Consider the following 15,731-nt stretch of genomic DNA (forward strand, 5'->3'; position numbering starts at 1 on the left):
TATTACTATCAGCGTTAAAAGAGCCTACAGCCTACAGAGTCACACCCTATAGTATTTAGATGTCACATAAATTAAATTAATTGTTGAATTAATTTAATTTGATAGTTAAATATTAAACACATTATATGTACAAACTTGTTATACACAAATAGAGAACATATATAAAGTTAATATATGAATTTGATTTATACAAAATATTAATTGTATATATTTTATCGAAATTATTAATATAAAAAATTATATTAATTAATTTCGGTCAAAAATAAAAGACATGGAAATTAATATTCTTTTGGAAAGAATATAATTAATATATGAATTTGATTCATACAAAATATTAATTGTATATTTTTTACCAAATTTATTAATATAAATAGTTATATTAATTAATTTTGGTCAAAATATAAAAAAAATGGAAATTAATATTCTTTTGGAAAGAATATAATTAATATATGAATTTGATTCATACAAAATATTAATTGTATATTTTTTACCAAATTTATTAATATAAATAGTTATATTAATTAATTTCAGTCAAAATATAAAAGACATGAAAATTAATATTCTTTTGGAAAGAATATAATTAATATATGAATTTGATTCATACGAAATATTAATTGTATATATTTTACTAAATTTATTAATATAAATAGTTATATTAATTAATTTCGGTCAAAATATAAAAGACATGGAAATTAATATTCTTTTAGAAAGAATATAATTAATATATGATTTTTTCATACAAAATATTAATTGTATATATTTTATCAAATTTATTAATATAAACAGTTCTATTAATTAATTTCGGTCAAAATATAAGGGACATGAAAATTAATATTCTTTTGAAAAGAATATAATTAATATATAAATTTGATTCATACAAAATATTAATTGTATATATTTTACTGAATTTATTAATATAAATAGTTATATTAATTAATTTCGGTCAAAATATAAAATACATGAAAATTATTATTCTTTTGGAAAGAAAATAATTAATATATAGATTTTATTCATCCAAAATATTAATTGTATTTATATAGAGAGTTATATTAATTAATTTCGGTCAAATATAAAAGATGTGGAAATTAATATTCTATTGGAAAGAATATAATTCATTTTTCTAACTTTCCATTTGCCTTCTCTATTAGTAAAGGAATAATCATGGTTTTGCTTTTTAATATTATTAAGATTACCAACTTAATAATTTAAAAGGTCTAGCAACCATTTTTAATTCTCTCTAAAAGGTTCAAGAGAAAGTGGTTGCTCGTTTTTTACGGGGTGGACTATGTAGAGGCCAGGACGTTTTCATTTGGCTTGGAATCGGCATCGAATCAGTAGCATCTTTTCAACGTTTTCACTAAAAAAATGTATACCTTCAACCCTATTTTATCTCGATTCATTCCTCGTACATGGATTCATGATTGAAGATCGCCGAAATAATTTTTCCACGAGACGTATTGGTGATCCAACATGAACAATCTCCACAACACACCTTATGGTTTATATTATCATATTGAATTACAATTATCATATTGAATTACAAGCTATATTACCCACTACCAAGAAAAATGAAAGAGGGAAAATGTGACTAAAATAAATAAAATTGATTATCCAAGCAAAATACAGTGTCCCATGTTTTGAATTGATATCTAAAGAAAACTTATAGTAGATTACATCCACAAAAATATTGAATAAAATTTAAAATGTTTGCCATGAAAAATCACTGTGACTATTTTTGTCACCATGCATGCAGCAGAGGCCAGAATTATAGTAATAGTTGCACTATTTATGCAGTTTTGATTCTTTTGATTATTAATGTTTACCGTAATTGATTGCCATAGTATTTGTCATGTTTATGATAACACGGTAATAGAAAATATATTCGATTTAAATGTATAGTGTAAGAAAAGCTTAGCAGGAATTTAAGTGGTATAGGAAATAAAAGAGAGACTAGTGAAGAGTGAAAAGGAAGGGTGTCGACTAAAATTTATATTTGAAAGTGGTAAAGTGAGCGAGGAGAATCTAAGGGGACAATATAAAGGTTGAAGTTGTAAAACCAAAGAGAAGCAACTGTTAGAGAGTTCTTGGGGGAGAGGGCTAAGTCCAAAGTAGAATTGCAACAACCTCGAAGCTAGTTCAAACTAGTGGGAGGTTGTCTGCATATAGGAGATCAGATCAGATTAGAAGAAGATCAAAACATCAAAGGTTGAAGGTAGTTGAGATATTGTGATCGTTTTCGTCCGATGGGTCGTGGAAGAGTTCAGATGAAGCGCATTGAGAATCCGGTGCACAGGCAGGTTACCTTCTGCAAGCGCCGAGCTGGCCTCCTTAAGAAGGCTAAGGAGCTCTCTGTTCTGTGCGATGCTGAAATTGGAGTCGTCATTTTCTCCGCTCATGGAAAGCTCTATGAACTAGCCACCAAAGGGTCTCTTCTCCCTGCATCATCTTCTTTTCTTGCTCTAATATACATGCATAAAGTAGATGGACAAACATAATCTTTTTTGTCAGATAGGTTAACATAATAATTACTCAAATTTTATTTAATATTCTACTTGGAGTTTGAATTAATCTTTTCTTTTCTTTTGGAATTAAGGACCATGCAAGAGCTTATTGAGAGGTATGGCAAGTACACTGGAGGACCTCCGGCTGATGAACCCATGGTGGAACCTATGGTAAGTCATACATTTACGATCATATATGTAGAATATTTCTTTACGAAGTTGCATACAACTACAATCAAATAGCATATCAGTAACTCAAAACATCAAGCTTCAGCATCTAATTGGTAAAAGTACTATGTCGGTCTTTATACTAAAATTTAGATTATATTTTACTCGTTCTACTTAAAAAGTAAATAAATTAGTTTTTATACATGGAATCAAAGAGCAAATTAATCTTTTTTGTTAAAATTTCATCTAATTTTATTGTTAAAAACTTACGTGTAAAGAGGAATAACTAAAAAGTGCCATGTGACTGCCACATGTACTTCATGTTAATGTACATAGACTAGTTTTTAATAGTAAAAATAGATCGAACTTTTTAATAGAGAGATCAATTTACTTTTTTATCTAACAAATTGAGACTAATTTAATATTTTTTAATAGAAGAGATAAAATGCAATTTGATTCTTTTAATACATGGGTCTTTATAATATTATATTTTTTTTCACATGTAATTTAAAAGGTTTCAACACCACTTGTTATTTGTCCATTGAGATACTTCTTTTAATTCAAGTTTGAATTACGATTCTACATTTTATGCTGATTCATTCTCGACTTAAATGATTATTTATTAGTGAAAAATATTTTATTTAAAATTAATTATAAAACTATTAATATAAAAAAAACTTTAATATCTTTTAAAGAATAATAAAAGGTTTTCGAATCAAGGAGTGTAAAAAACTTCAAAGAACTGAATAATATATATTCGATATCATCGTGTTGAAATTTGCTGATCTCTGGCACAAATTATGTTATATATTTAAAAAAAAAAGAAAAGAAAACTATATTATCACCATAATTATCAGCAAAGTGGGTGTTGAATCAGATTCTTCTTATTCAACGTACCATTAGGATATATTGCTAGAATTGTGGGTTAATTAGCATGACCAAAAAGTTCACATTTCTTAACCACTAAGAAATGCTTTAAATAATTGCTTTCTCGTGATCTGGATGACCGGATAATATTAATATTGACAACTTTCAAGGATGGGTGGAGATTAGGAATAGTGGTGTCATTAGTCCAATTGATTGTATGCAAATTTTCCCAAAAATAATAATCTAGTATCATTGTGAATGTTAAAAGTCTTAGGAGTTGGGAAGTTTATTTTATTCTCTATTAAAATTTATACATTAATTCGTGGTAAGTATTTACCTCTTAATAGACCTATAAAATGTGAAGGATTAATTATTTAGTTCATTCTAATAGATATATTGAAAAATCAAAAAAAAATTATACATTAAAAATTTATTCAAATCATGATATCAATAAATTTTATATTTAGATAAAATATATCATATCCAACTGATATATTCATGATTTGACTCATAAAAAACTCTTACCATCTTCAAAAAATTTATATAATTTTTTAACTATCATCTAGTTAGAAAAATACAGGCTAAAAATAGATTTTTAGAGATGATTGGGTTTTTTTATAGATCAAGTCAAGTAATGAATAAATTAATTAAGTATAATATATTTTATCTAAATTATTAGTAATTTAATGACAAATTATAATAGTATCATACTTTAATAATTTTTAATATACAAATATTAATATAAAAAAATTTAGTAAAAGATTAAATTAACTGATGGTAATAATTTTATTGCATTGGAATTTTATAATTGAAAATGAGTGCGATACGTCAAGTGGATAATTAAATTCTAGTACACAATTGATAATATTGAAAAATTGTTTGAATAGACCGCTATCAAATTCCCACCCTTGCGGGGTTGAGTTCTTCGACTTAACTTTCAATATCGTAATATTTTATTTTAATTTTTATATATCATAGATTTTACATCGCATAATAAATTTATATTTAAAATAATATATAATATTATAATCTAAATATTTAAAAATTAATAAAATATATGTAAATTTAATAAAAATTATTCAATATTAAATTAAAAATAGCATAATGTTTTAAAAAATCATGCCTAAAATATATTTGAGTTTATCATTTATAAATATAAATGGAATTAAAAAATTTTGAAACTCATATTTCAAGCCACATGAATCTAACTTAGACAAACATAAATTATGTTAATACCATGCATAAATCTGATCCAACCATCCAACCCAACCCATTAAAACTTGTAGTCTTTACTGTACTTGTGCATAGACATTTTAATTTAGCATCAATTAAAAAATATTTTTAATATTGGAGAGGAATCTAGTTACACTAATGTTTTTTTTTTAAAGTAGTTAGAGTAATGTAAAATTGATTTTCATAACTTTAAGTAAGATAAATATTTTGATAATTCAATAGTTATATTTCATATTTTATTAATATAGATCATGAAAATAAAATTTGAAGTAAATTAAAATTATCGAATTACTTGTTTCATGTAAAATAGCTTTCAACTTTAATATATTTATAGATAATATTTTTAGATCGAAATGATAGATATAACTTTACAAAATAGATTGTTATATAAAACTAGTTTAATTGTATACTAGAATCACTTACCTTTTAAATTTTTTTATGGAAAAAGTGTTATGCACACCTAAAAAAGTTTTCCTTTATTTTAATTTTATGAAACATAAGCAGGATGCAAAAAAGGAGATTGAGATGCTGAAGCAGGAGATAGAAATACTTCAGAAAGGGCTCAGGTAAAATTTCAATTATTTTTTAGCAGGCAGGACAATTTGTTATTTTGTTTTTTGGTCTCTCTATCTATTTATGTTTTTTGAGAATCAAACTTTTATTAATAAACGCAATAAAGAAGAGGAATAACTAAATTTACGCGTTACCCCTGTACTTAAATTCCACTTCATCATAACTAAAATTTTTAATGTTAATAAATCACAAATAATACAATAATATTTTTATAATAAAAATACTTAATAATTCTAATATTTATATATTTAAAAATAGTTTAGAATAAAATATTTAATAATATTTTTAATTATAAATAAATTCAAAAAATACTATAATATTTTCACAATAAAAAATAGTAATTATAAAAATATATAAGTTTTTCTTTTAAATTGTTAACCGAATTTTATTCTTTTACAATTTTATTAAAAATATGAATTTTTTTATGAATCTATTAATTGTAATAAAAAATATGAAAGTATTCAATATAATTTAATATTAATACAATTAATTCGTGCATTACCAACATTTAAATAAATTTTTTTATCTGCCATAAATTTGTTTTTGTGACAAATGAATAGTCATATTATTTGAGACACTGCCATCTTTTATATAAATTAATATGGACTCTATTGTTGAAAAAATAAAGGACAAATTATTTAAATAAAAAAACTTTAAGTAATTAATTACAAATTATATATTTTATATTTTAATACTATGATATGAATTCATATTAAATATATAATATAAATAAAAAAATTGCACATTTAATTACACATAGCTATTAAAAAATATTCTATTTAATTCTAAGCTATTTTATTCGAGAAATAATATGTATAAATTTCTTTACCATATTTTATAAAAGATTTATACAAAACTTATAAAATAATTTAGTATAGTTTAATTAATACATATAATTAACATGTGTATGGGACATAAAAAAAAAACTAGTTTCCTATATATATTTCTTCATAAGCCAACAAATTCAATTATACATGGTTTTATTTAAAGGAAAAATCTGAGAAAAATATTTAAGAATTCATGATTTATTAGTTATTACTTTATACCAACCCGATTAACATTTACATCAAATTCAAGTTAAAATTTTATAAATTAAATTAAAATTAGCTATTTATATATTTTAAATTTTAAAAAATATTTCAATACTAAAAATGTACTCATTTCTTTAAGACTTTTTCCATTTTTCTAAGCATTTCTTTTCATGTCACTTTTTAAACAAAATAGATCTTGTCTATTTTTTTAACTTATTTATTCTTTTGAAAATACAATTCTTTAAGTCTTTCGACAACATATTAAGCTAAGTCCTTCAACAACTCAGCCAAACAATCTCTTTATTAACTTTTGAAATCGTCATGTAGGTTTTGTTTAATATTATTCTCAAAAGTATTTTTAAAATCAAAAGCATTTTTAAAGTAAGAAGCAATACTAAATATATAATTTTTGGAGTTAGAAGTATTTTTGAAAAGTGTTTTTAAGCTCAAAAGTAAAAGTAATTTTTTTTAGCTTTTGCTTTTGGCAAAAGTCCTTTTAAAATAAATGACAGTTTTAACCTTTATAATGCTTTTTATATAATATTTATATGGAGTATGTAATTATTTTATTATTAAAATTTATTTTAAATATATAATATTATATATTTAAATTTTTATTGGTCATATTTTATTATTTAAAATAGAGTTTATATATTCAAATTAAATGTTATGAATAATTAATATTAATTGCTTAAAATATTTAAAATTTATATTTCATATATTAAAATATTAAAAATAAATTATATATTCTTACTAAAATATCATAATATTAACTAATTTGAACATTATTTAAATGCATATTTATTACTTTATAATATAATGTTTAAAATAGACATTTTATTTATTAAAAGCAATGTCTAAAATAGACACTTTATTTATTAAAAGTATTTTTTGACAGCAATACTAAATACTTAAATTTTAAACTAAAATTTTCAAAAGTACTTTTCAAAATCACTTTTCCACAACACTTTTTAAAAGTACTTCTCAAAAGCAATTCTAAACTAGCCCGTAGTCTGCCTCCATAGTTGATAAAGCTATTATAGATTATAAGATTGATTTTCAACTTGCTAGAACTTGAGCAAGAGTAAATAGATATCAAGTAGTTGATCAATGTTTATCCAAATCACCAGTATAACTGGAATCAACATATTTAACTAAACATTAACCAAACATGTTATCTTGCTTAAAGATTAAACCGGCATCTATGGTTTTTAGAAGATACCATTAAATCCATTTCACAGCTTGTCAATGTCCTTTGCTAGGATTATATATATACCTGCTCACAACTCCAATTACATGTGAAATGTTTGGCTCAATACACACCATTAGATACATCAGGCTCTTAGGAGACAATTGAGCACAAACCTTATGTTTGGATAAATAATTATAAAGGAAAAGAAAAGGAAGGTTAAAGAAAGGATATTATGTATGTTTATTTTATTTGGATAGATAAAATTAATAAAGTAAAGTAAAGTAAAAGAACTTTTACAATTTTTGTTTCGTTAAACTATGGAAAGATAAAGAAATGATTGATTATAATGATTTTCCAATTATATCCTTTTTGTAAAATAAATCATATAAAAATTAATAGAATAAAAAAATGTAATTTTACTTTTTAAGAATAACCTCACTTTGCTTTCCTTAGTTTTTCCCTCAAATTAAGGTAATTAAAAACTAAGAACTAAGGAAAGCATGGGAAATTCAACTCTCTTTACTTTCCTTACTCAAATAAAAGGAACTATCTAAACAAAGGAAATTATATTATTTTCCTTTTCTTTCCTTACATTTCACAAGTTTTAATACAATTCAAACATATTGTAAGTTTCAACTGAGAAACAAGTAGAGTACTTACATGTTTTGTATTTTCATTCAAAATAAAACATTGTAGTGCCTTGTTCAGATATGGTTTCCAAGTCAAACAAAGCTTTCCCCTCTTTCTATTTCTACGTTTCTCCATGCCAAGAATTTTCCTGGCTTTACCTAGATCATTCATCTCAAACTCTTGCTTCAATTGAGCCTTCAATTCATTTATTTCTCTTTGAATTTTTGAATCAATCAACATATCATCAATATACAATAAGAGATAAATGAAAGATCAATCTTGTAGCTTTTGCAAATACACACAATGGTAATATTTGCTTTTATTTTACTTTTGTCTTCTCATAAAGCTATCAAATCATTTGTATCACGTCCTAAAGGAGTGCTTCAATCCATATAATAATTTGTTTAACATATAAAAACTCAATTTTCTCCACCAGCAACCTTATATCCTTTTGATTGAGTCATAAATTTCTTTCTCTAAAACATAGTGCAAGAAAGTTGTCCTTACAACAAGTTGAGCTAGCTTCAAATTTAACTGTGCTACCAAAGCCAACAAAATTTTAATGGAGGAATGTTTTAAAACAAGGGAAAATACTTTAGTGTAGGCAATTCCTTCCTTCTAAGCTTAGGCTTTAGCTACCAATCTTGTTTTGTAGTGAACATTTTCCTGATAGGAAATCCTTTTTTCTTTGCATATATCCGCTTGCACCCAATTACTTTCCTACCCTTTGGTAATTGCGCCAGCTCTCAAGTATTGTTCTTCTGAGGAGATTGTATTTCTTCATCCACGACTCTTTTCCACTTGTCACTTTTAGAGCTTTGTAGTTCTTCATGATAAGTGATAAAAATATCATTTTCTACAACTAGAGTGCAAAGGCCACAATATAAGCAAAACAAGCAATTCTACAAATTTCTCTCCTTGGCCTTGTAGCTACAGGTGGTTCTAGTGTATTTAGCGGTTCTTAGGTTAGAACCTCTTCATTCTTTTATTCCTCTATTATGGTTGGAGAATCACACTTATTAACTAAGCTAACCATCATCTCTTGAAACTCCACTTGCTGTGGAGTACCACTTATCTAAGCATATTTATTTTTGGCATAACGACTTATTTCGCCCTCCAACTTTACAAAAAAAAAAGTCATTTTAGCCCCCATTTAAATTTTCACCTCTTTTAGCCCTTGAACTTGTATTTTTTGTCAAATCACCCCAAAATGGATGAATAAGTTAACATTTGTTAACTTTACTGCATGGATTGCCACGCGGATAACATGTCAGCATTTGATTATTTATTAAAATTTTAAAAATTAAAAAACTATTTTTAAAATTTTTATACTTTTTAAATAATTTTAATTATTAAAAATATTTTTTAATTTTTTAATTTTTTTAAAAAATTAAATGTTGACATGTCATCCACGTGTGTGTCACATTAGTAGAGTTAAAAGTTAACTTTTTTATTCATTTTTGGGTGATTTGACAAAAAAACAAGTTTAAGGGCTAAGAAAGGTGAAAGTTTAAAGAGAGGGCTAAATGATATTTTTTGTAAAGTGAGAGGGCTAAAAAAATCATTATGCCTCCATATTTTACCTTTTTCAACATGGCAAACTCATTAAAAGTAACAACTTTTCTATAAATTATTTTCTTCTTATCTACACACCAAAGTCAAAATCTCTTTACTCCAAAGGTGATTTCATAAAGAGAACTTTATTTTCTCTTGGATCTAATTTTGACTCATTGACATGGTAACACATAGTAGATCCAAACACATATAAGGAATCATAACTAGTAATAAGTTTTCCAGACCATACTTACATAGGTGTTTTGCCTTCTATAATAGATTATGGAAAATGATTAATAAGATGGCCAATATATGTCACATCCTCAGCCCAAAATTGCTTGCCCAACCAAGTATTGAACAACATATGTCAAACTTTCTCCAACAATATTTGATTCATACACTTTTCCACAACATTCTATTGTGGTGTATCATTAACTGTGAAGTGTTAAACAGTACTATACTTCTGGAAAATGCCAAAGAATGTATCACTTTTATATTACCCTTCATTGTCCATCCTAAGTTGCCTTATCTTCCTTCCAGTTTGGTTTTCAATCATATTTTTCCATTTAAGAAAAATTTTGAGTACTTCATCATTAGTTTTCATTGTATACACCCAAACACTAGTTTTCATTGTATACACCCAAACTCTTCTGTAAAAGTCATCCACAAAATTTACAAAGTAGTATTTCCCTCCAAATAAAGTTATCTTGGAAGGCCCTCACACATATGAATGGATATAATTAAAAATACCTTTTGTATCAAGGATAGCAGTGCCAAACTTCATTCCTTTTTGCTTCCGCAAAACCCAATGCTCACAAAGCTCTAACTTGCAAGCCTTTGCACCTTTCAACAATCTTCATTGTACTAGAATTTGGAAGGATGTCTCACTAGCATGTCCCAACCGCATATATCACAACTTGGCTGAATCCAAATTGTCATCAATAGAGGCTACAACTGCTTCCCCCAATAATTGTACTACCTTGGAAGTAATACAAGTTATTTTTCCTAATACCTTCATTGCCACAAGTTCTCTAGATGTAACTTTCGAAATTCAATCTCTCATAGTAATAATAGAGACTTTATATTCCAAAGCTCCCAAAGAGATGAGATTTTTCTTCAAGCTAAGTACATATTAAACATCTGTTAAAACCTTGGTTAATCCATCTTGATTCTATAGTCGTATTGAATCTATCCCAATTGTTTTGCAGATGTTTTTATTACCAGTATAAAAAAAAACTCCTCCATCTGCTTCCAGTAAATTGAAAAATGATTCTTGATTAGGGGACATATGATAGGTGCAGCATGAGTCCAATATCCACTCGTTTGAATAGAATGATAATGGTGAAACAACCAATGATAGTTTAAAGTCACTAGTATCTCGCTCTATAATACATGCATCTAGTCTATAATACATGCATCTAGTGCACTTTTATCCTTCTTTTTTAGCTTCGGACAGTCTTTCTCTCAACGATATTTATCATGACAAAATGACACATTCATATTTCCAAGTCTGACTTTCGACTTTGATCTCCCTCTCTTTTTTGGCTTTTCAAATGATCATGTGCTACTAATGCCTCTACTACATTATTCTTACTTTTTTCTAGTTTTCTTCCTGAGCTCGTAATTATACAAAGCACCAGTTACTTTTTTAAATGTTATTTTATTCTTTACATGAAGTAAGGTTGCTTTAAGATATTTAAATTCATCTAGAACTAATGATGGCAACATTAAAGCTAAATTTTCATCTTTGAAGGTTTTATCCAAACACAGTAAGTCTGTCTTTAGTTGATTAAAAGTCGTGATGTGTACATTCATAATGGTGTCTGATTGATAATCAAATCTAAACAATCTTTCTTCATATGGAGATGATTTTGGCTATTTTTATTCAGGAATTTCTCCTTCAATGCTTTCCTCAATGTATATAAAAAAGTTTCATTCTTGAAGTTATACTTCTGCTCTCTAGAAAAACAAGATCAAATTAATACTACATGCCAATTGAGTGATAGTATTCCATTGTTTCTCCTCCGTTTCTTCAAGTTTTTCTTCTTTGATAGCGATTTCTAGGCCTTGTTGAAACAATCCGTCTAGTACGTCACCTTGCCACATGTCAATATGACTGGTTCCATCAAACAACTCAATCGAAAAGTTTGCATTTGACACTATTGTCCTTACTGGTACAGGTGACAAGCTTGACGATGGCCTCAATGCCATTTCAACACCAATTAACAATATTCAATAGTAGGCTATTGATACTAGAATAATGAGTGTAGTTTAAGAACAGTGCACCAGGTAAGCTCCCAAGAAAGTGATGTGGGTCATAAAGACACTCTTAAATATCAAGTCTTTCCAAGCCAAAACTTTCATTAACATGCACTTTCACACGATCACACTTCTACCTAATAACCAAAGAATCATGAATAATATCCAATAGTGAAAATTTCTTTTCTAACGTGGATGACCATACAACGCTACAATCACAACATGCTAAGAAAATTAACATTTCTTCACCAAGGCTCTGATACCAATTATTGCGGACATCAAGTAATATCCTACATAGCTACCGAATTAGGAACACTAATACTAAATTGAAACTATACAAGTGCAGTGAATTAGCCCGATAATATCTATTGAAAATTAAATACAATAAAAAGACTAATAGATGCAAGTAAAATAAATAAATGAGAGAACACATCAACTTTATGAAGTATAGCAAATTACTTACATTTTTAGACACCAACATTAAATAATAACTTCATTATAAAAAATAATTACAAACTAAACCTTAATTAAAAAATTTTCTTAAATATACTAAAAACATATTATTAAGTGAGAGAAAAACTAAAGTTGGGATGAAATCAAATGAAGGCTTAATGCACTCTTACATAATATATGTGAGGTGATGCGGGATTATAACTAGCTAATACCAACATAACAAATGGCCCAACTTGAGAAAATAAATTTTGATTAAAGAAGCTGAAATTTTTATCTTAAACCTAGGACACATAAACTTAAGAATTGGGAACACATGATTCATGTAAACTCATGTGTCTTCATGTGGTAAAAATAGTTTAAATAGTAATTAAAAAGACAAATTATTAAGAATGGTAACAAAATATCAGTGATGTTACTAAATTAGTTGATCTTTTCCAGGTACATGTTTGGAGGGGGATGTGAATATATGTCCTTAAATGAATTGCTTGTACTTGAAAAGCATTTAGAAATTTGGATCAATCATATTCGATCTACCAAGGTATAGTTCATTTTAATTATAATTTAATTCAATTTTTTCATACCATATATTCATTTTTAATATATATTTATATTAATTTGTTGCATGAAATGCAGATGGACATTATGTTTCAAGAAATCCAAATGTTAAGGAACAAGGTTAGTATGACTGTTCGCATTAATCCATTTTGGTTTTATAAGTGTTTACATACAAACAAAACTTAAAACTCTAGCTGATTTTTTTGTAAAACATGAAGTGCAACGAAATAAAATTTATTTTTACAAATACTTAAAGCATGTCCATTATGGGATAAAAAAAATCCATTTTATAATACTAGCAAGTGGCTTTATAGATAAAATATGTTATCTTTAATATCTATACCTACTGACTAAACTTGGTGTCACTAATACCAATTCTAGAGTAAAATTATAAAAAAGTTACAATTTAATTCTAATATAGAAATTTAAAATAGATTTTTTTTTGTAATTTACTCTTAAAATATTAACTATTAAGATATGTTTTCAATTTAGCTCTTACGAGAAAAACTATCTGCTGATATTTTTTTCATAATAATAATTATTAAAAATAATCATTCACTTAAATACAATTATGTGATATAACGCTTAATTATATTATTAAGTTCGTAAAATAATTTAATTAATTGGATTGATGTTTACTTATTTTAATATAGTCACAATCTGTAGATGATGAAACTTTTTTCCATTATATGTTCCTGAAGAAATAATGCATTTAAAAATGTTGGCGTTTTTCAGGTAAAAGAAGTAGAAATAATTTCCTTTTAAATAATTACAAAAAACTTTTAATTTTATACTAAATAAATGGTACATTGAACATGTGAGTGAAAAAAAAATTATGGAATAAATTTATAAAATAATTGATATAAAAATTAAACATGATTCAGTTGAAATGATAAAATTAGGACAATATAAATAATAATATCTTAAGTTCAAATATTACTATGTAAGGTTTTTTTTTCTAAATTTTATATACAAATATAAAAAGTTAAAAATACTTTTATAATAATATTTGTAAAATAAATGAATTTTTTTGTACTTTTACAGCTGAATTGTGATTCAATTGATGGGTGACATCAACTCACTCAAATTCTTAAACAATAATATATATTAGTTTAAATTTATTAATTTTTTTAGAATAATTTAGATTTATTAGAATAACTAAAATTTTGATAATTATTTGTGACAGCGACTCATTATATATTGACCAGAACACATTCGACATAATTTATTCACCAATGCTTGTAAATTGATGCTCATTATATATTGACCAGAACACATTCAACATAATTTATTCACCAGTGCTTGTAAATTGATGTCAAATTAAAATATCACAGATTAGTGAAAGTATATTAAATTGATGTAAATTAGAACGTTGAAGTTAATAAAAATAAATATAAGATTTAAAGTTAATAAAAATAAATATAAGATTTAACTATCTTTATACGTATAAAGCAAATCCAAACCATTGGTGTGTCTATATATCTTTTTATATTAAAATTATTTAATTGAATATGTTATATTTGTGTAATAACTGTGTTTCTTTTCTTGGTTAAAGGAAGGGATCATGAAAGCTGCAAATAAATGTCTTCAAGAAACGGTAAATAAGAACAAAAATAGCAATGATAAAATGCCAAGAGCATTTTTAGGATTATAATAAGTTTTCTGTTGTTAGTTAAATGATATTATATCATTAAAATTGAAATCATTTATATTTTAATGGAAATGATATCATTAATCGTATTGATTGATCTAAATTTGTTATATTAATTTATGTACTATTAATACATTAAATATAAACAAAAATCATGCAAACAATAGCTGACTTTTTTCCTTTTTTACCCTACTTTTACAGATAGAGGAGAACATCAGCTACACTGACTTTACTACAATGACCACTAATATGATGCATCCACTAACCATAGCAAATAATATATTTTGAGTTTAGAGATTTATGTATCATCATATATATATATATAAATAATAAGAGTTATTTGTGTTGTATAATGGTGAATAATCAAGTGTACTTGCTCAGGTGTTCCTGTATTTGTTCATGTTGTTGTGATGAAATAGTGTGTAAGGGAGTTAATATGTAATGTATTTCTAATATTATTATGTTACTTTTAGTTTTGAGTTACATTATAAATTAGTTTGTATATTTGTGTAATGCATGAATTAATTTTATATATTATGATTAAATTTTTAGAAATTTGATAACAAATTTGATATGATTTGATATGTATTAGAAATTGTATAATTAGAAGATTTGTCGGATTAGTCTTTGACAAAGTTCGATCCACTCGTTGCTATATGGAGATGGCAATGTGAAAACCCCTCTTGAAGGTAAGTGGTGTTCAATATGCATTTGGTGACAGATGCACTAAAAGATATGTTTGGAGTTAAGAAACTTACGACTGAATTGTGTAGAGCTTTGAAAGGACTTATGTGATTTGACATATATAATAAGTTGGATGTGCACAAGAATTGTAGTATGATAAGACGTTGGTTCATGGAGTAAACCTTGGAAAACTTCTGAGTATGGGTAGAGTTGTCATATATGAATTAGCCGAACTTCCAAGTTTTTTAGACTTATGAATAGATGGGGTATTGATGTTTCTTTGTTGGACATATGTAGCTAACTCTTGAGATTTTATCTACCATGCATAAAAAGATTTTTGTAACAACATAAATTTGGCTTGGAAGAACGACTGAATATGG

The 15,731-nt window shown here is 25.9% G+C and overlaps 1 protein-coding gene across 5 annotated transcripts; it reads left to right on the top strand.

Moving 5' to 3' along the window:
- The first annotated feature begins 1,987 nt into the window (after positions 1 to 1,987).
- On the top strand, positions 1,988 to 15,133 carry LOC107952051 (agamous-like MADS-box protein AGL12). 5 transcript variants are annotated; one of them, XM_016887289.2, is made up of 7 exons: positions 1,988 to 2,425; positions 2,594 to 2,672; positions 5,271 to 5,335; positions 12,900 to 12,999; positions 13,095 to 13,136; positions 14,572 to 14,613; positions 14,869 to 15,133. In XM_016887289.2, exons 1-7 carry the CDS (start codon positions 2,244 to 2,246, stop codon positions 14,953 to 14,955), a joined length of 597 nt encoding a protein of 198 aa, XP_016742778.1. In that variant the 5' UTR covers positions 1,988 to 2,243; the 3' UTR covers positions 14,956 to 15,133. The 5 variants fall into 5 exon arrangements, with proteins under 5 accessions (XP_016742778.1, XP_016742781.1, XP_016742779.1 ...); XM_016887292.2 differs by having other exon boundaries at positions 14,576 to 14,613; XM_016887290.2 differs by having other exon boundaries at positions 5,274 to 5,335.
- The last annotated feature ends 598 nt before the right edge of the window (positions 15,134 to 15,731 follow it).

Source organism: Gossypium hirsutum, chromosome A13 (assembly GCF_007990345.1).
Source record: "Gossypium hirsutum isolate 1008001.06 chromosome A13, Gossypium_hirsutum_v2.1, whole genome shotgun sequence".
Classification (NCBI taxonomy): Eukaryota; Viridiplantae; Streptophyta; class Magnoliopsida; order Malvales; family Malvaceae; genus Gossypium; species Gossypium hirsutum.

Bases quoted from the DNA above. Each gene is read 5' to 3' on its own strand.
- LOC107952051 (XM_016887289.2), top strand. From the start codon at position 2,244: ATGGGTCGTGGAAGAGTTCAGATGAAGCGCATTGAGAATCCGGTGCAC. The intron at 5,336-12,899 runs GTAAAATTTCAA...GATCTTTTCCAG, and splicing joins ATACTTCAGAAAGGGCTCAG to GTACATGTTTGGAGGGGGAT. The intron at 14,614-14,868 runs GTAAATAAGAAC...CTACTTTTACAG, and splicing joins ATAAATGTCTTCAAGAAACG to ATAGAGGAGAACATCAGCTA.